At 51.3% G+C, this 27,343-nt stretch overlaps 1 protein-coding gene across 5 annotated transcripts in view; it reads right to left on the reverse strand.

Annotated features, from left to right (window-relative positions):
- LOC144736676 (histone deacetylase 4-like) overlaps positions 1-27,343 on the reverse strand; it is a 261,035-nt gene that overhangs the window by 70,716 nt on the left and 162,976 nt on the right. For 3 of the 5 annotated variants that reach the window (XM_078619258.1, XM_078619257.1, XM_078619259.1), the window contains one exon: positions 19,985-20,056. In XM_078619258.1, coding sequence (XP_078475384.1) covers positions 19,985-20,056 — 72 coding nt within the window. Of the gene's footprint in view, positions 1-19,984; positions 21,360-27,343 lie in introns of those variants that run through there. The other 2 variants (XM_078619256.1, XM_078619255.1) reach the window with 1 other exon arrangement.

Consider the following 27,343-nt stretch of genomic DNA (forward strand, 5'->3'; position numbering starts at 1 on the left):
CCGAAAGAACCAAGAAGATGAATCCCTGCAGTCACGAAAGCTTTAAATCGAAAAATATTTGCATTGTCTTTGAAACTGATTGGCCTCATCTCACCAATTGTAGCTGCTCATCGCGAGCTATAAGTTCTCCGTTACGTGCATCGTCTTTGTACGGTTTGACTTTCGGACTTCTCTGGTCTCACACAGCTCAGGACAACATCACCGTGAACACTAGGGGTCGGCACGGTTTGAACCGACTCAAACTGGTTTCAAATTGAGCAATCCAAACCAAACCAGCGACGACTGAACCAAACCAAACCAAAACCAAACCAAACTAAGCTAAACCAAACCTCTTAAGTTGGCTTGAACCAAACTAGTTTGAGCCGGTTCCACCCTGTCCGAGCCAAACCGAGTCGGTTTTCGTAGCCCCAAACCAAACCGAACCAGTTCAAACAGAGCCAAACCAAACCGATTTGGTTCGGTTCAAACCGCGGTTTGGTGGTTTGAGCCAAACCGTGCCGATCCCTAGTGAACACGACCCGATCTCGTCAGATCTTGGAAGCCAAGCAGAATCTTAAGCCGGCCTAGTAGCGGGATGGGAGAGTGAATGAAGATACGGGGCACTGCACGTTGAGGCTGGGAGGTTGCCAGACTAAGACAGTCGAGCGATGGGATTCGTGGATCTTTCTGTGCGACCCAACGAGCGTGGGATCCCCTCGAGTGCACGCGTTTTCTCCAGGTACTCCGATTTCATATGATGAGCCGAACACTCATTCGGGAAACTGCTCGATAATCCAGAACTTAGCACGCCTCTCATGAAAAAAGTTTGTGAGGTGACGTTTTACCGGATAAATAAAGGGAATTAGTAATAATGTCTAGATCTTAAGTTTTCGCGACTGCAATGTTTCATACACTTTGATTGTTTCGGTAAAGTCACGTAGGTATAAAATAAAAAAACTTTTAAATCATTTTTAAACAAAAATTAATTATTATCAAAATTGATAATTTTTTTATTTGTAAAAATTGTTATAAAAAAGCTTTTTCTTTTATACCTACGTGCCTTCACCGAAAGAACCAAAGAGTATGAATAAGTAATAATGTTGTTATTATTATAACCGATTTTTGTGGACAGTTTGTTATCCACCGCCTGCACCGACAATGAGCACGTTTGGCTCCGTACGGTGCGTAATCATTTCAACACGGTTACGTACGTTATTAATATTCAGTCAGGGCACAAGTGGATATGAACCAGAACCATTTCCAGCCAAGTGCCAGGAGTACGGCTGCCACCTGTCCCATGTTTTTTATTGATCCCAGGATCATCCTCTCTCTCTCTCTGTGATAGCCGTCCTGGGAGACCTGGAGCGTCTTCCCAGGACAACAACACCTGTAGGTCTTCCCATGGGCACCACGGTGACGTTAGCTATCTCGCCTGGTATACAGGAGGTCGTGGGTTCGATCCCGACCCCTGACGCCTGCTGCAGTATATTTAGAGTTTGCGTGTCTCTCTCCCCGTGGTCGCGTGGATTTTTCTCCGGGTCTTCCGGTCTTTCCCTCCACATTTAGAGCCAACGTGCATTTAGATGATATGGCTGCAGTAAATTTCCACGCGATAAGCCACTTGGTTCAATCATCATCTGTGGCCGGGTCACTTCTAAAATATATATATATATATAACTCAGTGGGCCTTACCTGGTAAATTAGTAAAAAGCTTAGTTTGCAGTTTCATAAAAGTCACAGTTTTTGTGAGTTGCGTGTTTAACGCACCAATCAGGAAGATCCATTCCCCGGTATCTCTCATCCCTCCTCCACTATCGCGAGACAATCTTCTTCTCCTCTATCGTCATCATTCTTCCAATAATAATAATAGTTCAATTTATAACGCGCGCAAATTTGCTGACGTAGTGGCCGCAACTCAGAGGCGCGGAGCCAAGCTCAGAGTCGCTCGAAAGCGTGATTGTAGAGGTGAGTTTTTAAGTGTCTCTTGAAGAAAGGCGATTGAGGTGATGCTGCGAATGTGCAGAGGGATATCGTTCCAGACTGTTGGGGCTGCCACCGAGAAGCGGCGCATAGACACGGTGACCATCCTGGATCTTGGTATCAAGAGGAGGTCGTGAGTCGTGCTGCGCAGGCATCTGCCGTGTGCTGCGCTGCAAGTTGTCAATAATGAAGATAGGTACGGCGGGCAGGCGGATATGAAGGCATTGTGGCAGAGGCAGGCGGTCTTGTATGTGACCCTACTGGCGATGGGTAGCCAGTTGAGAGCGCGGAGACAGGCTAGTGAGGCACAGGTGGCAACCCCCCATCCTGTGGGCACAACAGACCAGACCGCGACACGTGTGGAGGTCTCCGGACACTCCCTCCCCACCCACCCCCCCCATCTAAAAACGTCCGCGGCGGGACAGCCGCTCGCTCTCACCCCAATCGGGCGTGCGGGCGCCCACCAATTTAGAAAGTTCACCGACCGACGGGGCTCAGATTAGCCCAGGCCGTCCAACAGCGGCCGGGCGGCGGCGGCCTTTGGGGGGGCGGCTATATTAACAAGCAGCAGCGCGATGAAACTTGAGACGGGGTTTCTTCTGTGCAAGAGGTTGTAAACAGAAATGTTATGGGAGGATCCGGCTCGCACCCCCCCCCCTACGCCCCCCCCCCGCCGCCCCTGTCCGTGTGTTCTGCACGGTTATTTTTAAGGCTCGGCTATTTCTGGTTCTGCGCGAATGTGGCCGCTGCCAGCTCTGTTTTTAGATGCGGGTTGAGCTGGGGGGGGGTTGCCCTTTCAAAAACAGATTTTTTTTTTGTTCAAAAACAAACTTCAAATTTAGATTGATATCTTTTTTTAAAATGTTCAGATTTAAACCGCAGTGTTTTCTTATGTTTTCCCCATGTGTTTTCTTTAATCTGGCATCTCTACACACTGTATGGGGCGAGTACAGTAAGGGGCCGTCCATAAATGACGTCACGCACCTGGGGGGGGGGGTCAGATATTTGTGACGATGTGTGACGAGGGGGGGGGTTGAGAAATGTCACGTCACATCAAAAGGCGCAACTTTAAATAAATATAGACAACACGTTCTACTTATAAAACAATATTTTTATTATTTTATTATTTCCCTTCTACGCGACATTACCGAAAGAATCAAGAATATGAATCCCTGCAGTCACGAAAGTTTTAAATCACGTTCTACTTAATTAAATAGACTTTTCAATAAATGTTTTCTCCTACAACATCAGATTGACGTCATTTATGGATGGCCCCTAACAGTCTCGCATCCCAAACCCACCGGCATACCTTCATCAGTGCCCTACCTTATTACAGACAAGTCAAACTCTCAATGGTCACCCCGTGCCCCTTAAACATCTCCATGTTCATCCTACAACGTCCCATAACAAGGGAGAAACACAAACAGACACTTTTTTTTTGCTGCCCGTATTGAAACGGCTGTACGGCGTATGGACCCCAAAAACTCAATTTCGCTGTACAGTACAAGAATACGGGTAAACCGTATGGGTTGACGGCTATGCAAACCCACCGGGGTTTAAGCGACGGTGGCCAATTCAAAGAGAAAAAATCTTCCATTTGGTCCCAGCGGCGTGTAGGAGTACGCAGGGAGGAAACAGGAGGAAACGCGAGCGAACGGGACGGACCGAGCATGGGAAACCAGCGCAAGGGAGTTAGAGAAAGCGGAATCAAAGTCGGAATATTTATTTATGCTGGAGGAATCCGATGAGCTATTAAGCTCTTTTTTTCACGGATGTCCAGTCGGGGCGGGTCAGAATGTTACAAGAACAAGCGACACAAACACACGGCAGGAGTGCAAAGCAGAGGTCGAAACCGGGTACCCGATACCCGTACCCTACCTGATACCCGGCTACCCGTACCCGGCCGGGTACGGGTACCCATTTGCGACCCTGGTGCGGCCGGGTACGGGTACGGGTAGGCCGTGAGTCATTGGTGAGTCACCGTTTGTGACTCATTTCCCAACGTCTTGTCTCTTCTCACAATTCAAGTTCCTAGAATCAACCCACCCGCGCCTGCAACATGGCTTCATCCCAGAGGTCGCAATCGGGTACCCGTTTGCGACCCTGGTGCGGCCGTGTACGGGTACGGGTAAGGAATCAAAACCCGTTTGCGACCTCTGGTGTAAAGTATAGCAAAGATAAACAAGCCACTTAAAAATATATACAAATAAGATTAAACTATTTAAAATTTTTACCAGGTACGGCACACCGAGCCATTAGCTTCTTTTTGAGAAGCGACCTGCCCGTCACCGATGATAGCTCGACGAAGCGGCTCGTCGCGTGGACACTCCTAGCAGCAAGAACATCTAAATAACACTGGTCAACAAAAAAAAAATTCTGGCCAGGACTTTTGCAGCTGTTTTAGACTAATTTCAGGGTTCTGATTCCAAATCTGATCTCAGATTTGCTCTATCACATCTCATTTTTATGCTATCGGCATACCCCATTTTCATTGATTTTACCCGAAATTAACTCTGTCACTTATGATTGCACGTTGTTGCGAGTCAGTGACTGCTTTAGTGTTAAAATACGGTGCTGTATTTTTAGGATAATGTGCTAATAATATCATTTTATGTAGATATCCACATTTATTTAATATTTTTCTTCTGCAGTTTTTATTGAAAATGCAATATTTAATATCTCAAAAACCTGATGTGATAGACAAAAACTGATACCAGATTTGGAATCAGCACCCCAAAGTTACCTTAAAACCGTTGGAATACCTTATGCCAGAAAAAGTGTGTTGACCAGTGTTATCTCGAGCGCGCGTTTTACATCAGAGTCGAGGGCACGGGGGTAGGACAGCAGTCCATGGGGGGCCAGAGCGGACACCACCGAAGGCAGCCGGAACTGTTGTCACACCGATTCATTTACACGGCCGGTGCAACCGGATTACCTGGTTAACCCCGCTCGTGTCAAGCGGATATCACCGCACCTCCGATGTCTTGTGTTTAGTTTGTTGACCTCCCCCCGCACCTCCAATAAGCGCGGTTGGCTACATATGGTGTGAAAGAAGTTCAACATATGTACATACATATACCGCGCCTCCGATTAGCACGGTTGGCTACGTACGCAGCGAAAGAGGTTCAAAGTACGTGCACACGTATGTAGGTCACGGAATTCACCGTTATCGGCCACGCGGAGAGAGATCGGAACAGCTCAAACAAGGCGACGTCGGCTGGTACCAACAGAGCGGAAAAATAGCAGCTATGAGCTCGGCATTAAAAATATCGGAACGGATCAAGCGAGGCCTCTTTGGGTGACACCGACACAAGGGAGGTCTGCGATCGCGGACTCAAGAAAAGGTCTTTGAACGTAGACTTCAAAGTCGTGGAGAGCGACGCGACCAGGCCAGGGGTCGCCTTGCGGAGGGAGTTCCAGACTTCCCGAGGGTGGGGGGGGGGGTCTGCACAGCCGTCCCGAGTGCAGATCGGCGATAAAAAAAGACAAAAAGTAGCCGCATTTAGCCACCGGGGGCTCTTGGGGAAAGTGCTGCTATAGCGAGCGCCGACGAAGGCTGGCACGGCGCTCGCGAGGGTGGCGCTACCAGCGCCGTGCCTGGTGACCCCTTGGGTGCTCAGCTCACCGCCAACCAACCAACCGCACGTGGGAGCTACCGATCAAAGATCGGGGCCAACCCTAAAGATCGGGGCCAACCGCTCATCGTGACCCAAGCCACTGCTGTCCACCACACGCCTCGCCAACTCTCTCTCCGTCGTTCGCGAGATCTCGCAGCTGCAACACTCTACCCAGCCGCCCACCGTCATGTTAATACGACGCTTGTTTACCCAGGAAAGCATCGCAGAGTCTCAAGAATCTTTTTAAGGAGGGTCCCGTCAAGTTTTCACAGCAGAGGGTGGCGATGTCGCCTCTGCCGGTGCTGTTTTTCATCCCGATCATGTAATCCGAAGAAATGTGTTTTTTTATCATCAGCATTGCGATGTTTGGCCAACACCGGTTACATTGCAGCACGCGCTTAGCTGTGGGAGGAATAACGGAGGAAGCCTGTGCGGAACTCGGCGCAGAGAGACGCCCTATTCTGGAGTCGAACCCGGATGTCCCTGCTGTGAGGCGCACGAACGTGATCGGGAAAGGGGGGGGGGTGTCGCGCCACTCATACGCCTCCCCTTCATTTGGAGCGGAGAGACGACAAGCCACGGGAGGGCCCATGGCGTTCGTGACGCCGTCACTTCACAGCGGCGATGCGTGCGCGGAACAGTAAAAGCCCCCCCCCCCCCCGCTGCGATAATTCGGTGGATCAAAGTCGCTGGAGATGGTGCACATTTTATAACGGAGCAAATAAACAAAAGATCTTCACGTACGCGGATTTGTACGCAAACGAGTAAACGTCGCCGCATTCACTCGATCGGGATTGCTCGTAGCAACATCGCTCCCTGCTGACGGACGATCAGCCCGTGACGCGACTCCGTGACAGCCCCCACCGCGCGCCGTGAGAACAGCTCAATCACCGCGCGTACCGAATTATGAAATATTACAATCGTTGCGCACCCTAGGAGTGGAGTCGGTCATGTCAACGGTGAAATATCTGGCAGCTGACCGAGGGGGTCTGAGTGCCGCGACGGATTGGAATGTTTGGTTCTAGATTTGAAGCTTTCGTGACTGCAAGGATTCATACTCTTAGGTTTTTTTCGGAAAAGTCACGTAGGTAAATTTGGCTGTGACAGTCCCACCTGAAGACGGAGACTTGTGTTGCCTCCGAAAAGTCGTGATTTAATTTAGTTATTTTAATTTATTTTAATTTTTTAATTTTTTACCTACGTGACTTTACCGAAAAAACCTAAGAGCATGGAATGTTTGGCTTTTGACGAACTGGAATGGACATCGGCGGTCGCTGGGACGAAACCCACATTCTTTTACGCACAATGCAACAGGATGCACGACGAGCCGTCGGGCGTGCGCACACGAGAGCGGCCGCGACGTGGGCCGGCCTTTGACACGAAAGACACGTTTACGCGGCAGAAAATAACGTGGCCGGTAAAAAAAAAAAATAGGGCGAAAAAATATATTTAAAAAATGTGTCACTGCAAATTGCTCAATTGGGATCGCACACGGTAGCGTTATACACCACCCCTCCACTACTGTACGCCAGTGGACTTCACACCAGAGGTCGCAACCGGGTACCCGATACCCGTACCCTACCCGATACCCGGCTACCCGTACCCAGCCGGGTACGGGTACGGGTACCCGTTTGCGACCCTGGTGCGGCCGGGTACGGGTACGGGTAGACCGTGAGTCACTGGTGAGTCACCGTTTGTCACTCATTTCCCAACATCTTGTCTCTTCTCACAATTCAAGTTCCTAGAATCAACCCACCCGCACCTGCAACATGGCTTCATCCCAGAGGTCGCAATCAGGTACCCGATACCCGTACCCTACCCGTACCTGGCCAGGTACGGGTAGGGTACGGGTACGGCCGGGTACGGGTACGGGTAAGGAATCAAAACCCGTTTGCGGCCTCTGCTTCACACTCGCGCGGTACAGCGGGGGAGCGCCTCGTGGACGGACGGGGCACCACCAGGCGGACAGGTGCGCATCGAGTCGCATGCGCTGATCTATCGTTTGGCACATTTTAAAAGATCTTTAACAACAACAAAATATAGACGCACATTAGACACAAAGATACGCCCCCCCCCACCCCCGCCGCGTGGCCGAGGGTTAGCAACAAGACCTGCTAACGGGCTGGCACACGGCGTGCGAAGAGGTGGCCGGAGACAATTTACGCCTGGTACAATTTCGTCTCCAAAGTGCCGGTGTGATGAACACATTCCACCGCCACAGACAGGGACTCATCTAAGGGCTGCGTCGACCTACAGGGGGACGCCCTGCACAAGTTCCGTTCCACTTGCAATGGGACGTTAAGCCAGGGGTTGGGAATCGAACTCAAAAGTCGCCCGGTTTGCAGCGCGGTGAGCTACCCACTCCCCCACAAAGACAAAGGTCCCCCTGCTCGCCCCCATATAGTCTTGATAGACTTTTGGGGCAAGTGCTGTTAAGTGAGCACCTACGAAGGCCGGCACGGCGCACGCAAGGGGTGGGTGGCCAGCAGCCTTTGTGTCCCACAGATGCTCACTGAAGCCTGAGTCGACCTTAGGGGAGGCCCATGACCTGTTCAGACAACCGTCACTGGTGTTGGCCACGAGCCAGAATGAAACTCCGGTTACCGGTTTCCTAGCGCAGTGCGCTAACCACTGCGCCACCGCTCCCCCCCTCTGCACCCCCACACCACAACAAAACACATAGATACAAACACAATGGATAATCCTTCGTAAAGATCACGAATAATTTTTCAGTGTGCGGCAACTTTAGCGTCACAACCGACAAGCGCGACCTTTGCGCGACCTTTGCCACCCCGCCCCACCCCCCTCCCGAGACGTAACTTGAACTTCTCGGCCAAATACTTTGCACGCGATCGTACGCAAAGCCCAAAACTCCACGAAGAGGGAAGGCCACCGTGATGGCTAGGAAATGTTGACTACCTCGCCTGGTATGCAGGAGGTCGTGTGTTTGATCCCAACCCTGACGACTGCTGCGGTATATTTGGAGTTTGCGTGTCTCTCTTCCAGTGGTCGTGGTTTTTTTTTCCAGGTCCTTCCGGTAGTTCCCTCCACATTTAGAAACGTGCATTTCGCGTTCATAGTATTTGGCTGCATTAAATGTCCACGCGATAAGCCATTTCGTTGGGCTATCATTTGCAGCCTGATCACTGCACAGCTCAGTGGGCCTTACCTGGTTAAAAATTAAACTAGTTCAAATAGTTTTAGTTTAATAGTCAGCGTGAAAGAATTATAAACCGAAATGTAATTTCACGTGAGAAAAAAATTATAGACAGATTGAATAATAAATCATATTTTCGAAATTTCTCGTCTCTTAATTAAAGGCCAAAAATAACAAACCGTAACACTGTATATACAACACATTCCCAGTAGGAGCTGTTAATCTGAAGGTGTTATTGCGTTTGGTGAAGGTCTGTCCGCTATTAAGGGTTTATCGCAATTATTGCCCACAGACCTATTTTTGTTTAACTGCTGCCGCGTGTATAATCCACCTAATCGCGAAAAGCCTTTGACCGGGACTACGGCCAATTGACGTTTTGTTCCAACGTCGTCAAAAATAACGAAAAAAACCAAGGCAAGTGGGGGAAATCCTCAACGCCCATCGGGTGCCGAAGCTCACGCGATACGCTCACCAAATTCGCGTGCATGTGTGTGTGTGTACAATACAACGTACAGGGACTCCTCTACTCACGAACATTCAGAGATAAGAACAAACCTGTCCGTACGTCCAGTTGCCTGTTCGGACCCCAAGTCGTAAGTTCAACCACCGCCAAAATATGGCGGTGGTGGCATCTACATCTGCAAAAGGTGAAGAACCAGTGGCATCTACATCTGCAAAAGGTGAATAACCAATGGAATCTACATCTGCAGAAGGTGAATAACCAGTGGCATCTACATCTGCAGAAGGTGAAGAACCAGTGGCATCTACATCTGCAGAAGGTGAAGAACCAGTGGCATCTACATCTGCAGAACGTGAAGAACCAGTGGCAACTACATCTGCAGAAGGTGAAGAACCAGTGGCATCTACATCTGCAGAACGTGAAGAACCAGTGACATCTACATCTGCAGAATGTGAAGAACCAGTGGCATCTACATCTGCAGAAGGTGAAGAACCAGTGGCATCTACATCTGCAGAAAAGTAAAGAACCAGTGGCATCTACATCTGCAAGAGGTGAAGAACCAGTGGCATCTACATCTGCAAAAGGTGAATAACCAGTGGCATCTACATCTGCAGAAGGTGAATAACCAGTGGCATCTACATCTGCAGAAGGTGAAGAACCAGTGGCATCTACATCTGCAGAAGGTGAAGAACCAGTGGCATCTAAATCTGCAAAAGGTGAATAACCAGTGGCATCTACATCTGCAGAAGGTGAATAACCAGTGGCATCTACATCTGCAGAAGGTGAATAACCAGTGGCATCTACATCTGCAGAACATGAAGAACCAGTGGCATCTACATCTGCAGAACGTGAAGAACCAGTGGCATCTACATTTGCCGAACGTGAAGAACCAGTGGCATCTACATCTGCAAAAGGTGAAGAACCAGTGGCATCTACATCTGCAGAAGGTGAATAACCAGTGGCAACTACATCTGCAGAATGTGAAGAACCAGTGGCATCTACATCTGCAGAACGTAAAGAACCAGTGGCATCTACATCTGCAGAACATGAATAACCAGTGGCATCTACATCTGCAGAACGTGAAGAACCAGTGGCATCTACATCTGCAGAACGTGAATAACCAGTGGCATCTACATCTGCAAAAGGTGAAGAACCAGTGGCATCTACATCTGCAAAAGGTGAATAACCAGTGGCATCTACATCTGCAGAAGGTGAATAACCAGTGGCATCTACATCTGCAGAAGGTGAATAACCAGTGGCATCTACATCTGCAAAAGGTGAAGAACCAGTGGCATCTACATCTGCAGAACGTGAAGAACCAGTGGCATCTACGATTACAGGAGATTATACGACATTTAAAGCAGTCCCCCGAGTTCAGTGTACACGCCGTACAACGTGTTTGGAATCGACAGGAGTAAAGTTGGACTTACGAGCGAATTGACTTACGAACAGACCTCCGGAACCCAACTCGTTTGTAAGTAGAGGGAGTTCCTGTACAGCGATAATACCCCGATGTACGTCTCTACCCCCCTCTTATGTCGTTTAGCAAATCTCGTCGTCGCTTTGCCATGCACGCTCACGTGGCTGGTAGCATCGTCTGTCCGTCTGTTCTTTCTCGTTATCCGTCGCCTTCCAAGCCTCGCCTCCACCACCGACTAGAGCCCTGGAAATCGCTTCGATTTACCACCACGTTTCGATATTCGTCGTCGCACCTTTTAGGAACGCATCGCCGGCGTCAACCGGGGGGGGGGGGGGGGGGGGGGTGATATTGCTGTGTTTATTGTCATAGCGGTAAGTTGTGTTTGATGTGGTCAATGCGTTCACAAAAATCCCGGCAGCACAAATCGTTTGCCGCACCTCAACTTGCAATGTGCCATCTCAACAGCTGCGTTCATAATCTCCATTGCCACTCACTACGCCCCGCCTCGCTTCACCTGTGCTCGGTCATGTCTCGGCTCCTTTTCCCTCCTGGCTCGCCTCCATTGGAATAAACTCCCACTCCACATCAGAAGTCGCAAACGGGTTTTGATTCCTTACCCGTACCCGGCCGCACCAGGGTCGCAAATGGGTACCCGTACCCGGCCGGGTACGGGTACCCGTTCCCTACCTGTACCCGTACCCTACCCGAAATGAGTGACAAACGGTTACTCACCAGTGACTCACGGCCTACCCGTACCCGTACCCGGCCGCACCAGGGTCGCAAACGGCTACCCGTACCCGGCCGGGAACGGGTAGCCAGGTATCGGGTAGGGTACGGGTATCAGGTACCCGGTTGCGACCTCTGCTCCACATTAAACAGGGCAACTTCACTAAAACATTTTTTTTTTCGGGCCGGGCCGAGTTAACGTAACGACGCGCCGATAGCGTCGTTTCAACGCCGATTCCTGATTTCCGGACGCGGAAATCGGAGTTGCGCGTGCAACACCCCACTTTTTCTCTTTCCCAATTCACACGACGCGTCGATAGAGCAAACGCTCCGCTGTCCGGCACTCTACCATCCAAGAACGCTCTATTCGCCGGCATCTCTTATAGACGGCAACACAAATCTTCTTTGAAGCATCCGGACAAAACGTATCCGGCACCTTTCCGTGCACTCATCGTAGACCTGTTGTTGTTTACGGGAGCTTCAGGACGCTGCCGAGTGTTGGCACTAGCCGAAGACTGTACGTACAGTTCAGCACTACCGTATACTGTACTCAAAACAGCCCCTCTGATTCTCTACAATCAATTTAGGATGCTCTACAACTGACTGGTGAGTACCTCTATAAAGGATTATTTAATTTATTTTCTTTCTACGTGACTTTACCAAAAGAACCGAAAAGTAATTCCTGCAGTCACAAAAGCTCCAAATCAAGTTTACTCTATAAAGGAGTTTATTGTTTGCTATATCATAAATCTACGCTTAGGTTTCTTTCCGTAAGTATGATGCTCAGAAAACCAGCATATTCAATTAACCTCATGGATAACTGATAACAGAGCTTTTGCTCATAATCCAGGTTTTGTGGGTTAGATTGCGTAAATAAATGTGTCGTTAAACTTGCCACCACCCGACACGGCCAATTAGTAAGGTTTGTCACATAAACAGAAAATGCCAATTCGTTACCAGTACAGCACACCGGTGTGTTGGAGAGCAAAGCCACATTTACAATCTGAGTACGACGTTTCGCCAGTAATTACAACTAGCTTCATCAGGCGACCTTTTTAATTGGCTGTGTCGGGTGGTGGCGGGTTTAACGACACATTTAGATATTTACGCGATATAACCCACAAAAACCTGTATTATGGATTCGATTGCTCGTGAAAGGCTACGTGTTAGAGCTTTTACTGTTATCAATTCCAGGGAGCACCGCAGCCACCGGAGGTGCTACAATCACCACGACGATGACTGGATTCGCGACCCCAAAGACGGGCGGCACACGGCGACATTGACTCCCGATCGTTTACAGAGCACGAGCGGGTGGCGAAGCGACTCCCGTAGTAGGATTGCAGCGTCACCTTCGGGGCCCGTTACACCGGCTGCTCCAAGCCAAAGCTGCCGCTTGGCTGCAGGGTTGGGGTCTCGTGGAGAGACGTGGAAGTGAGGGGGGGGGCAGCTCATTGTGCGAAAGCGACTGCCAAGTGACCGCTCAAAGGACCGGCGAGGGGTCCTGGCATCAACTGCCCGAACAAACCAAAGACGTATATCTAAAAATCAGCCGCCGCCGCCGCCACCCAAATAACAGCATTTTCATTCAGTAAAAGAAAAATCAGTGAAGCCACAGCCGTCCCTGATAAGGTTAGTCAAGAGCTCCAGTGTAAAACATTATATAGCTACTGTATATCCAGTGGCTTCTTGCCAGGTTTTAAATGTGGGGGGGGGGGGGCGGTGAGAATGGCGCAATGGATGTAATTCAATCCACGATACTGCGTCCGTGGTTCCTGTATCTCTCTCCTAGCGTGCCGGCCTCACCCCGGGGTTTTGTGGCCGCTTCATCGCCGAGCTGCGTCGCCACCGCCGCCGCCGCAGATCAATCTGTCCAGCGAGCAGAAGCGGAATTCCACTGTGCGTCTCCGCGTAGAAATAAACCCTTTCGAACTAAATAATAATCATCATATTAATCCCTCAGGACTATTGGATTTTTCAGAACAACATCATCGAGCGGTATTTGCTTAAGCGAGCAAACTCTGGACTGGGTTCGACCTTCGGGGGACGTGTCAGCAGAGTCAAGCTCGTTAAAGAAATGCTGTTGGACTACTCAGGCATTATTGGCTTGAGCACCCCCTATAAACTAAACTATTTTTAAACCAAACTATTTTTATGCCACCAGGTAACGCCCACTGAGCCTATGCAGCTCTTTTTCAGAAGCGACCTGGCGATCACCAACGATAGCTCAACCAAGCGGCTTAAATTCCGATTTAAAGCTTTCGTGACTGCAGGGATTCATCTTCTTGGTTCTTTCGGTAAAGTCACGTAGAAGGGAAATAATAAAATAATAAAAATAAAACAAAATTAAAATAATTCTCACGACGTTTCGGCCACAACGCAAGCAGCCGTCCTCAGGTGAAGAACAGGTCTGTCGGAAAGACAGCGTCTGAATGAACACCACCAGGCTTGGCAGCGTATATTTAAGCTGGGTTGGAGGGGGAAGAGCGCCTTGACAGAATAATTTGCATATCACTCGGAATTTAGCATATTTATGGGCAATGCAGAATTATTTTGTCAAGGCGCTCTTCCCCCTCCAACCCAGCTTAAATATACGCTGCCAAGCCTGGTGGTTTTCATTCAAGCGGCTTACTCACGTGGAAATGTTACCGTCGGAGACAGGGGGGCCAAGCAGGTGAACACCACGACCACCGAACACCCTGGCACGGCAACACCACAAGGCCCTCCTAGCCCCACTGAAGCGTGACCGCACCACGATCGGTGCACACCAACCCACCCGCGGGCCACGGTCAAACGACTGTCGGTGGGAGTCAGCGTTAAAGTTGAACCGCCGTGAAGGTGAGCGGACGGGGAAAGCTTTGCGCGCGCAAATAAAAACGCAGCTCCGGCGTTTATGAGAACGTAAGAGGATTCTTGGAGAGGGGGGGGGGGGGCAGAAAAATGAACTCTAGGCGTTTTTTATACTCGTCAAGGAGCATCAGCCATTCTCTTTGGTTTTTTCGGTAAAGTCACGTTGGGGAAACATTTATTAATTAATCAAATCACGACGTTTCGGAGGCAACACAAGCTTCCGTCCACCTGAAGACGGAAGCTTGCGTTGCCTCTGAAACGTCGTGATTTAATTTATTTGTTTTCTTTTTTAACCTACGTGACTTTACCGAAAAAAACAAAGAGTATGGATCCTTGCAGTCACGAAAACTTCAAACTCCGGTCATCCCCTCGCAGCAGCAGCGGCTTCTTGGCTGGCCATCGAAAAAAGACGGTCACCGTATCACGCGGCGCTTTCACACGCGCTTCTGCGGCCGTCTGGAACGCTCTCTTCCTTCCGATACTAGGAAGCCACTGGGAGCTGTGCACTTTTAAATCATCTACAGTGAAAACTAATCTCTTCATCACTTCTTTTTGCATTTAGTTTGTTGGCCTGCCCCCGCACCTCCAATTAGCGCGGTTGGCTACGTACGGTGCGAAAGAAGATCAACAAACATACATACGTGTGTGTGTGCATGTGCGTGCATTGTACAACTTTGGCTGTGCGCGCATTCCTCGAAGTGTTGCAACGCCGCCGTCCGAACGTCTATATAAAGAACCTCCGCGTATGCAAAGCGCTGCGCTGAGCGATTTTTTTTCGCTTCTGACAGACTTCCTGGTGCAGATTTATATTTAGCCGCAGTGCTTTTCTCGGCTGAAAAAAAACCTCTTCCTCAAAGAAAATTAAACGTTTTCGCAGAAGCGTAACGATAAACGAGTGCGAGCACAAAAACAAGTAATGACACTCGTGCGGCGGGGGGAAGGGGGGGGGGTGAAGTGAGGAATTTGAATGTCGGGAGGAGAAATCTGAAGCACACTCACGAGAGGGCCTGAAACGCGATTTGTCCACGGGTTGGTGCCGGGTAATTTGCAACACGATGTACGTGCATGTTGAACTTATATCGCACCATACGTAGCCGACTCTACTAATTGGAGGTGTGGGGGGGGGGAAGGACAAGAAACTAAAGTCAAAAAGTAGTTCTATAATGTAATGCGTTTTTAATCTAGATTTAAAAGTGCATGGCCCCAGTGGCTTACTAATATCGTAAGAAGAGCGTTCCAGACGGCCGCAGAAGCTCATCTGAAATCACGCGATGCCGTGACCGTCTTTGTTCGATGGCCAGCCAAAAGCCGCTGCGAGGATGTCGGAGTTCGTGTCATGGTTTATCCTCCTTGTCGAGAATCTGTATCACGGTGCAGTCACGGTGGCTAGGAGATGTTAACGACCTCGCCTGGTATACAGGAAGTCGTGGGTTCGATCGCCACTCTAGACACCTTGAAAATTAAAAGTTTGCATGTCTCTCTCCCCGTGGTCATGTGCATTTTCTTCCGGGTCCTCCAGTTTCTCCTCTCTACATTTAGAATCGACATCACGCGTTTAAAGCATTTGGCTGCTATAAATGTCCACGTGATGATAAGCCACTTCGTTGAGCTATCACTTGTGATAGCCGTGCCGCTTCTGAAAAACAGCAACACGGCTCAGTGGGCCTTACACCTGGTGAAATAAAAATAGTTTGCGTTTTATAGCTTTAATTTTAGTCCGTCCACATGTCAAGGTCTCTTCTTTGCGAGCGATATCTTACATGCCCGGCGCAAACCCAAAAAGCAAATAGCCGCTGCTATCTGCTAGATACGCACCCGGGCCAAGCGCGACAACTTCGCGTTGTGGGAAAGAGAACCCAGAGGCCACGCACGGTCACGCCGCCGCCGCCGCCGCCGCCGCCACCACCACCACCACCGGAGCACTACTCCATAAGTGGCCATCGCCGACTCTGACACCGCAGTCAAGATCGTGGGGCATCGACGTCGCTCAAGCGCCGTAACGGCGGCGTAGCCCCGCAGATAATGTCGGCGTCTGTAATGCTCATCCGCAAGGATCGGAAGTCGTGAGAGAGAGCACATTCAATGAGCACGGTTGGCTACGTATGGTGCGAAAGAAGTTCACCAAACGTACACACAACGCACCTCCGACTACGTACGGTGCGAAAGAAGTTGAACCTACCTACGTACACTGGACCTCCGATTAGCATTGTTGGTCACGTACGGTGTGAAACAAGTTCACCAAACGTACACACACCGCTCCTCCGATTAGCACGGCTGGCTACGTACGGTGCGAAAGAAGTTCAGCACACACAGACACGCATGCACACTAGGGGCATATCAACAAGATAACGACTGTTTGACTTTTGGGCCGAGTCCGCCTTTACCGAGGTTACAGTCCAGTGGTGTTGCTGCTCGCCACTCTACGTCGGCTTTGAAAATACCCGGGGCCCAAACGCTACCCTCGTAAACATTACTGCCATGATGCGCGCACGGCAAAGTGTTTAAAGTGTCTTTGTTCGCAAAAGGAAAGGTCTCGAAACTCTACGCGTTCAGGACGGGCCGCCCCCCGCCCCCGCCCCCAGCTGCAATGGAATTGTTTGGACGCATGGCATGGACGCTATAGTAGAGCGGAATGCCCAGGGAGAATGGCCACGCGTCACAGCAGAGAACGTTTTAAATTGCCTGTGAGAAACCTGCCTTCCGCACTGCCTCCCCGACCCTGACGCCTGTTGTATATTTGTAGTTTGCGGTGTCTCTCTCTCATCATCATCATCACCACCACGGTGGCTAGATGTTAACTACCTCGCCTGGTATGCAGGAGATCGTGGGTTCGATCCCGACCCTGACGCCTGCTGTATATTTGAAGTCTGCGTCTCTCTCTCTCATCATCATCATCACGGTGGCAAGGAGATGTTAACTACCTCGCCTGGTATGCAGGAGGACGTGGGTTCGATCCCCACCCTGACGCCTGCTGTATATTTGGAGTTTGCGGTGTCTCTCTCCCCGCGGTCGCGTGGACATTTCTCAGAGTCCTTCGAGTTCTCCCTCAACATGTAGAATCAACATCATGCGTTTAGAGTATTTGGCCGGTGCTATAAACATCCACGTTGGGCAATGATTTGTGTTGGCCAGGTCACTTCTGAAAAAGAACTATAACAGCTTAGTGGGGCCTTTGTCACGTTCCCCGCCCCACCCCCTCAAACACGCATGGGGCGGTCGAGGTGGTGCAGCGATCGTCTCCGTGGCAACGCGGACCGTCCATCGCATCGCGGATCAGATCGCTCGACAGACCTCGCGCGCGCTCACACGGCGCAGCAGAACGCAGAAGAATATTTACAAGTAAGCAAGCGCGCGCGCGCACGCACGCTTTGGAAATGCACACTTCCCGTGAAACTTACAGTGCCGATTTCAGTAACGGAAACGTGATGCAAGAAATTGTTAGTCGGGGGGGGCGAGGATAGTGGTCCAAACTGGAGATTCAATTCTATATCCAAGTGCCGCCGCTCATAACAATAACGATGATATCGATAGCGATTCACAGCCGTGGATGAAGGCTTCCCCATGCCGTGTCAGTAATGGGGATTGTTTGACCATACTTCACCGCACCGATTGGTGCGGGTTGGTAAAGGAGGGGCGGGTGGCGAGGGGGTGGGGGCGTAGACCCAGAACTGATTCAGATACCACTCACGGATTTCACCCGACGTATATGCCTCACCTGATCGACGGGACCTCCGATCAGTGACGTTGGCTACGTACGGTGCAAAAGAAGTTTAACGCACGTACATACACCGCCCCCTCCGATTGGCACGGTTGGCTACGTACGGTGCGAAAAAAGTACAACATACATACACCGCACCTCAGTTCAGCACGGTTGGATACGTACGGGGCAAAAGAAGTTAAACGTACGTGCACACTTGTGTTCGGTTTGGCCTTTTCGAAACAAATGTAAACGCCACGGACTAATGCACTTCGATAATATGTGAACCACGGAACGATTCTTCGCGTGCGTGTATGTTGAACTTCTTTCGCGCAAAGTGCTTTGTGGGGGGACAAAAAAACTAGAAAGAGGTGAACACAAGCCCGACGGTCAAGGCGACGCACGGACGGGCGTAGAAGACGCGAAACCCTGCGAGCGATCAACCAACGATGAGCGGCCAATGGAGCGTGCTGGTCAAACACATTGAGACTAGGCTCTAAAGAAAGCTGTCTCTGGTGTGGACCAATCAGCTTCGAAGGCAACGCATCATATACTACCAGAGCATGTTTTTTGTTTGCATGTTCACCACGAGCACATGTGGTTAATGCACACATGATTCCTTGCAAAAGGTTTGAGTTTGGTGTGCTAAAATCTTAACACACCTGCTTTATTGCCCCAAAGGTTAAAACCTATTCTTATATCACGACGGTGCTGGAACCACAAGTCCGCGCGTGCGTGCGTGCGTGCACATGAACGACCGCCGACTCCGCGAGCCACGGGGGCAAGGCAGGAGCAGCGGTGAATTATTATAATAACTCTCAGAACTCTCAGCTCTCCGTGGAAATACCCAAGATCCCAAAATGTAAGGCTGCTTATCAATCATTCTCAGCGTGCCTCGGGGGGGTGGGGGGGGGGCGAGCGGGGCGGGGGGGAAACATTGTCCCTAGCTGGACCCGTGTGGGTGCATGTTGGTTAAACAGCCGTCGAGACGACACCGCCACGGGCACAGTCTGAAACGACCGCTCTGGGTGCGGGAGCCGGTGGTGGTGCCGATCTCCCTGTGTTGTTGCGCGTGCATGTGTCTCTGTGTGTGTGTCTCAGTGTGTCTGTGTCTCTGTGTGTGTGTGTGTGTCTCTGTGTGTGTGTGTGTCTCTGTGTGCATGTGGCTCTGTGTGTGTGCGAGTCTCTCCGTGTGTGTATCTCAGTGTGTGTGTCTCAGTGTGTGTGTCTCAGTGTGTGTGTGGGGAGCGGTAGTGCAGCGGTTAGCGCACTGCGCATTGGACCCGGCGACCCGGGTTCGATTCCCGCTCACTGCCAACACCGGTGACGATTGATCTGAACCGGTCATGGGCCCCCTCCTCTAGGTCGACTCATCCTCAAAATGAGTACCTGGTGCGGCGTGTAGTAACCATGACCACCCAACCCCCCTGCCGGCCTTCATAGGTGCTACTCGCTAACAGCACTTGCCCCATCAGCATGTTACAGGCTATCCAGGAGGGGTGGGGAATCTTTGTCTTTGTTTTGTACACGCGCGTGCATCTGTGTGTGTGTACAAGTGTGTGTGTGTGTGTACACGTGGTGCATCGGCCAGTCATCTCATTCAGCCAACCCATGGGCACCTGGGTCTGCCCCGTGACCTCCTCCTGCCAGCGGGCGTTCGACACTTCCACGTAGCCTTAAAAGTGCACCTAGCCTGGCACGCAAGCGCCGTGGTGACGTCCCCGCCACTCGGTGGCGAATGTCGAGCCGTCGTGGTGGTGGTTGTTGTTGTTCTTCTTCTTGGTTCTTTCGGTAAAGTCACGTAGAAGGGAAGTAATAAAATAATAAAAATAAAACATAATAAAACAATTCTCACGACGTTTCGGCCACAACGCAAGCAGCCGTCCGCCTTCGCCTGAGTACGGCTGCTTGCGTTGTGGCCGAAACGTCGTGAGAATTGTTTTATTATGTTTTATTTTTATTATTTTATTACTTCCTTTCTACGTGACTTTACCGAAAGAACCAAGAAGATGAATCCCTGCAGTCACGAAAGCTTTAAATCGAAAGTTGTTGTTGTTGTTGTGTGCGTGCACGTGCGTTGCATGTCTCGCTGGCGCCTCACCTGTGGACGCGAGGACGCCGGGCCTGCGCGGAGACACGAGGTCCAGCGGCTGCTCCCGTCCCGACGCTCCGTCTGGAGGGAAATGCGATTCGGACTCGTAAATCGTCTGCAGCATCATGGAGCCTGGCCCCAGCAGAGACAACATCGGTGGGGTCACGGTGGGGGGGTGGGGGGCCCGTCTTCGTCGGCAACGCTCTCAAGTCCTCCTCCTCCTCCTCCCTCCCTCCTGCCCCAGCTCCTTCGCTCAGCCCGAGCCTTTAATGCTGCACGTGTTCCCCTTTGCGTCTTGAAGAGCGGTCCAGCAACACGCACGCACCGTCACCACCACCACCACCCGTCAACGTCCACGAAAAAATAAACAACAAACTAAAATAAACAACAACAAAAAAAGGGTTGAAACGATTTCCTCGTCCGGGTCAGCAGGCGAGCGAAGAAGTAGAAGTCGTAGAACCACAACGCAGAATGATAGAAAAACTCTCCCAAGAAGACGGAAAATCACGCGGCAGTGGCGGAGGAGGAGGATCGTTTTGGTCTCGGACCACGTGAATCTCCAGGCTAAATCAGGTTGGTGGTGGTGGTCAGGTGATTGCTCGCGAGCCGGTGACGGCAAACAAACGAAGTCAACGTGGAGGAGACCACCGCTGCGCTACACGAGTCTTCTTCCTCCTCCTCGCGACAGCGGCTCTCCCACTCTCTCTGCGGTGCCGCCGCGAAGAGACGGTGTGGGGGGGGGTGGGTGCCGCGACACCACCTGAGCATCCGACACCTATGATTATGACGATGATAGTAATAATAAACTCCGATTGTTGACGTTGTCGCCGTTATTCTCCTCCTCGTCGTCGTCGTCGCTGTCATTTAGTTGTCATTTCAAAGAGGCCTCCCCCATGACCGCGAAGAAAAATCCAGGGCCAGCCGCGCGCGCGTTACAACATGCCCAGCGCTCTTGTCGTAACGCAGCAGCAGCAACAACGAAACTTTGCCCGCCTTGCTTCAAGGATGACGACGACGACGACTTTACGAACGTCGCCCGAGATCGATAGAGAGAGGGAAAACCACCACCAGCACCACCATCACCACCCTCCCCACTCAGTTTTGTCTCTCGGTGTCGGGGCTAATCGCCGGACGAGCGCGCGCGCGCGTCTTCGCTCTGAACGAGGTGGACAGCGCAGCGCGGACGAGACGGAGGAGAGAGAGAGACAGGAGAGAGACACGGCAGAGAGAGAGACGCAGGAGAGAGACGCGCAGGCAAAGTGCGAGGGCAGAGGGGGTACAAGTCATCCGTGTAAGTAAAAAAAAACCCAACGCTCTCGCAGAGAGAGAGAGGCAGCCGCCGTGCCTGCGTGTTGTGCACTGTATACCACCACCACCAGCGCGTCCGGACTGAAATAGCACAAGGGGGGGGTGGGTGGGAGTGGCAGATAAAATTAGCTCTCTCCTCGGCGTGGCGGTCACACACACACACGCGCTTACACACACACGCGCAGTGTGGGAGTTGGTGGGGCGAGCATACGTCCCCCCAAACCCGCCACCCCCTATTGCACACACACACACGCTCATACACACACACGCTCACACACGCACACACAAACACAAAGATCAGTATAGAAAGAGCAGACTGTTGGGGCAAGTGCTGTTAGCGTGCAGCTAATGAAGGACGGAACGGTACACGGGGGGGTGGGGGTTGGGTGGCCAGCACCACGCCCGGCCGCCTTTGTCTCCCTAATAGTGATGTTTACACACTGCACCAGGTACTCATTTTAGGCTGAGTCGACCTGGGGAGGGGGGGGGCAGGACCGGTTCAGATAATCGTCACTGGTGTTGGCCGTGAACGGGAATCGAACAGAGGCCGATCTTGAAACCGCTGGTACCAGTCATCGGCAAGTCCACTCAGCTCCACGTCCTCCTGTACCACATCACTCCATCTCTTCTCTAGCCCGTGCCGCGCCCGTTTAGCCCCCTCGATCCGGCCGAACAAAAGCTGTTTAGGCATGCGGTGGCTGGGCATGCGGGCGAAATGACCCAGCCAACGCAGCCTTCCCTGCCGGAGGAGCTCACCGATGGGACTGTGTTTAAATCTTTCAAGGATTTGTGAGCTCCTCACACAATCCAGCCTCACACACACTCACACTCTCACACACAGACACACACTCTCACGCACACACACTCTCTCACACAGACACACACTCTCTCACACAGACACACACACTCTCTCACACAGGCACACACTCTCACGCACACTCTCACACACAGACACACACACTCTCTCACACAGACACACACACTCACACACAGACACACACACTCACACACACACTCTCACACAGACACACACTCTCACGCACACACTCACTCTCACACACACTCTCACACACAGACACACACACTCACACACTATCTCACACAGACACACACACTCACACACTCTCTCACACAGACACACACTCTCACACAGACACACACTCTCACACAGACACACACTCTCACGCACACACACACAGACACACACTCTCACGCACAGACACACACTCTCACGCACACTCACACACACTCTGACACACAGACACACACACTCACACACACTCTGGGCACGGCAATGCATGCACCGGCGAGGCAACGAGAGCTGCCGACAGTGCCGAGCGAAGGTTCTCGGTCGTTAACTCATTTCAGCGCGGTGCGGCGATTGCTGTATTTGTTGTGCGTGTGTGCGCGCGCGCTTTATGGCTTTGTTGCCACCAAATCCCATGGCCATATAACAACAACATTGCTGCATTTTTACGAGACGCACAAGGCTCAAGAACAAAAGTATATCTATATATAAAACAACGTTCTAAAAAGTTGTTAACAAAATGCACCACGCGCCGCCCCCGCCACCCCCCCGGGTTTGTTGTTCCAAACATTAAAAGCCATAAAAACTCTGGTGAGGTTCCAATTCGTCAAACAGGTATTTGAAGATATTCACCGCAAATATCTGCAGGGCTGATTTGTACGAATAAAACAATATGTAGTATAGATTTTAACACAACGTCAAATCTGACTTTCGCAGGTGGTCACGGACACGCTCCGGGTAGGCGTCATATGCGGAGCGTGTCAGTGACCACCACATATCGACACCACGGTGGCCAGGAGATGTTAACTACCTCGCCTTGTATACAGGAGGTCGTGGGTTCGATCCCGACCCTGGCGCCTGCTACTGTATATTTGGAGTTTGCGTGTCTCTCTCTCTCTCTCATCATCATCATCATCACGGTGGCGAGGAGATGTTAACTCCCTCGCCTTGTATACAGGAGGTTGTGAGTTCGATCCTGACCCTGGCGCCTGCTGTATATTTGCAGTTTGCGTGTCTCTCTCTCTCTCATCATCATCACGGTGGCGAGGAGATGTTAACTACCTCGCCTTGTATACAGGAGGTTGTGAGTTCGATCCCGACCCTGGCGCCTGCTGTATATTTGGAGTTTGCGTGTCTCTCTCTCTCTCATCATCATCACGGTGGCGAGGAGATGTTAACTCCCTCGCCTTGTATACAGGAGGTCGTGGGTTCGATCCCGACCCTAGCGCCTGCTGTATATTTGCAGTTTGAATGTTCTCCCCGTGGTCGTGTGGATTCCTCTCCGGGTCATCCGGTTTTCCCCTCCACATTTGGAATCAACAGCACGAGTTTGGAGCGAGCGGTACGCGGCGTATCGATCGATACGCAGAGTCTCGGGCTGCGTGCCGCCATTTCGGGCCGTGCGCCGACATCGTATTCTAGCGAGGGCCCAAGCGCCAACCCCATCTCGGGTCGACGAGATGGGGGGCGGCACGAGCGAGGCCGGGGGCCGCCACGGGCCTGTGCACGCGTGGCCGCGGTGGCGGTAACTCCTACTGCTCCCAGCCTGCGGCGATCCGCCAACCTCAGCCCTGGCAGAGACCGGCACGAGAGGTGTGCGCGCGACACACCCCGGCGCGCTGCGATATGCCGCGTGCCCCTCTCAAACGGTAACGAATTCTCAAAAAACTTTTTTTTAATTTCAACCAAAAAAATTTAATTTTCGCGCACAGTACACGTGCCGCAAACTCAAAAACCCCGCCCCCACTTTACGAGCAGCGTCGGGGGTGGGGCTTAGCGCCACTGCGGGTTTCCGAGGTTACTCGGTGGAAATTCCACATTTCTATGGCAGGAATGGGCATTTTTAATTGAATCATCAAACACAGGTTGACGTCCCCTGTGCGCGGCAGGTTCGGTGGATGCTGAACACCCTCCCCACGACTTTCAAGGGGTTGGCGACGATGCCGATAAAGATGACGGCAACTCAACAGCTTGCTTAACCCTTTCCAAGTTTCCGACGACGTATATTGTGGGACGTCATTGGGAACGGAGTCGGAAGGAAAAAAAAATAACTTTACCGGTACGTCTTCTACCGAGGCTCCCACAAGGCCATGCGGCGGGTGGCAACAGTTTGGCGCCGGCTATCGGAGAGCGTAGTGGTCGTGTCGCTACAGTTCTCCGTGGTGAGCACCAACGTCTTTAAAAACAACGGCACTACTTACGCCTCTCGAAATAAAATTAACGATTCAGGGGTGAACAGGACACCCACCCTGCAACCTTAAGATGTCTTGGAAAGGGGTTAATGATGCCATTATTAGTACACTTGTTTGTCCAGGAAAACCTCACCGAGCCTCAAGACTCTTTTGAACGAGGATCCTGCCACGTTTATCGCAGGAGGGGGGGGGGGGTGACGTCGCTGGGTGTAACTTCCAAATCGGGTGAATTTGTAGGTCGTTTTTCAGCACCAGGGATGTGTGGCCAACGCCAGTAACATTGTCTGACTCTTTTATAGTCGCGAAACGTTTTAGAGAGAGAGAAATTCTGCCTATTTTTAGATCGCACACCCGTTAGGCAAGTCCAGCAGCATATCAATAGGCCCGTGTAGCTTCGCAACACCTGCCCTGGTTAAATGCGGCACGTTTTCTCGGTATAAATGAAGCGCTGGCATTTTTTTTTATTTTTGCCACGGGACAGACGGCCTGGTGGCAGCTAAAATTACACGCGCTCAGTTTAGGTCGCGCGTCGGTATAAAAAAAAAACGTGCGTGGCTGCAATTACGAGAAGGAACATCGACAGCCGCGCCCGGGAGAGTTTCGTTGAACGGCTTCGATCGCGGGCACCGCCGTCACGAGCGGCGATGGACCCCACACGCTCGTCTTACTCCGCAACACTGATGAGCGATTGTTGGCTAAGTACGGTGTGAAAGAAGTGCAACGCACGTACGTACACCGCACCTTCGATTAGCACCGCTGGCTACGTACGGTGCGAAAGCAGTTCAACGCACGTACATCTAAGCATACAGAATGGCCCCCACGTCGGCCTCCGCAGAAAAGCCTCACCGAGTCTCAAGACTCTTTTTTCAAGAGGGCCCTGCCAAGTTTTTCGTAGGAGTGCTGGTGGGGGCGGAGGAGGGGCGATGTTGCTGCTGTGTAAGCCATTTGCGGTCTCATCTTTCACCAATGGGATGTTTGGCCGATAACAATTGCACCGTATGCTTTTTTTGTTGTTTTCACGCGACGGACAGGCGGCTTGCTAGTTCTCAGATTGTAAATGTTGTGGATTTGCTCTCCAACACACAACCGGTGTGCTGTAGTCGCAACGAATTGGCCACGTTCTGTTTACGTGACAAATCTTTACTAATTGGCTGCATCGGGTGGTGGCGGGTTTAACGACACATTTATATCTAACCCAAAAAAACTATATTATGGCTTGCTTCTGTTAAGCGAGGCCATGAACGGGCGGTGGAAATCTGAAATCTCACATTTTCGTGGCAAGAGGGCCCGGGTCTGTGCCTACGATGACCGCTGTGGACTTCTTGCAGAGTCGTCGGGACTGGAGGTGAGGGGGGGGGTGGTCGCTCTCCTTGCGTTTATACGCAACACCAAACGAGATTGGCACGGAAACGCGCGTTTGCTCGGCGCTGTTGGCAAGGGCGCGGCGGCGGCCTCGGTCGCAAACATTAGCGTCTCGTAATAAAGAAATTGTTTGGTGGGGGTTTAGATCGCCTAAACATAAACGCGTCGCTAACCCACCGCCACCCAACAGCCAAATCGCTTCCTCAGGCTGCTTTTTAATCACCAGCGAAACGTCGCAGTACTCAAATTGCAAAATGTTGTAGTGCCTTTACTCTCCAACACGCCAGTGTGCTGAAGCAGTAACCAACTGGCACGTTTTGCTGCTTCGGTGACAAACCCTCGCCTGATTGGCCGTGCCGGGCGGATGGCGGGTTTAAAGACACGTTTATATTCGCGCGATCCAACCCAACAAAGAAACATTCATCTTCTTGGTTCTTTCGGTAAAGTCACGTAGAAGGGAAGTAATAAAATAATAAAACGTAATAAAATAATTCTCACGACGTTTCGGCCACAACGCAAGCAGCCGTCCCTCTGGTGAATGAATTCAGACGCTGTCTCCCCGACAGACCTGGTCTTCACCTGAGGACGGCTGCTTGCGTTGTGGCCGAAACGTCGTGAGAATTATTTTATTGTTTTATTTTCATTATTTTATTACTTCCCTTCTACGTGACTTTACCGAAAGAACCAAGAAGATGAATCCCTGCAGTCACGAAAGCTTCAAATCGAAATAGAAACGTTCATCGCGGATCATGTTGGCCGCGAAAGGCGACGTGCGCGTGCAGACGCACCACAGAGTGAACCCATCAGCAGAGGGGACGAACCAAGCAGAGCAGACAAACTCGGCCGCTCGTTGATATTTAATGGACTACACGGGGGGGAGTTTGGTGGACTTTATTTATTCAGTGTCACGAGACTCCACGGTGGGGGGGCGGTGGCGGTGGGCTGGGGGGCTCAGGTTTGAAGAGAAAAAAAACACTCGCGTGACCGTTGTGTTCTTGGGGTTTTTTTTTAACAACCGATCATAAAAATTAAACTTGAAAGCAGAAAGCAAGAGAGAAGATGGGGGGGGGAAGGCCAGTAAATAAAAGTGCGCGGGGTTAACGGCTCTCGGGCTCGCTATGCCTCGTAAATCTACGGCAAAGGGCCACTGTGTGCAAGTCGCGGCGGGGAAAATCGCAAACTTCTTGGGCCAACCGGCTTGTTTGATCGCAAACCGAATCAAAGTTTCAGTATGACGGGCATTGTAGAATTTATACCCACGGCAGTCGGTAACACCAGGAACCTGCGGGAGGTAACGTCCGGAACGAGGTCAAACGTTGAGGGAGTAACGAATGACCCCCCCCCCCCATCCGTCGTCACCCAGCATGTGACCCCCTCCCCGGGGGAGGTGACTTTCAAAAAGTCCTTGACGCTATTTACTACGGCGACACGAAGCTCCGGGCTGACCGTGCTCGGTCCGGGCTTCTCGTTGGCCTGGTC

This window comes from Lampetra planeri, chromosome 62 (genome assembly GCF_965212315.1).
Source record: "Lampetra planeri chromosome 62, kcLamPlan1.2.h2, whole genome shotgun sequence".
NCBI lineage: Eukaryota > Metazoa > Chordata > Hyperoartia > Petromyzontiformes > Petromyzontidae > Lampetra > Lampetra planeri.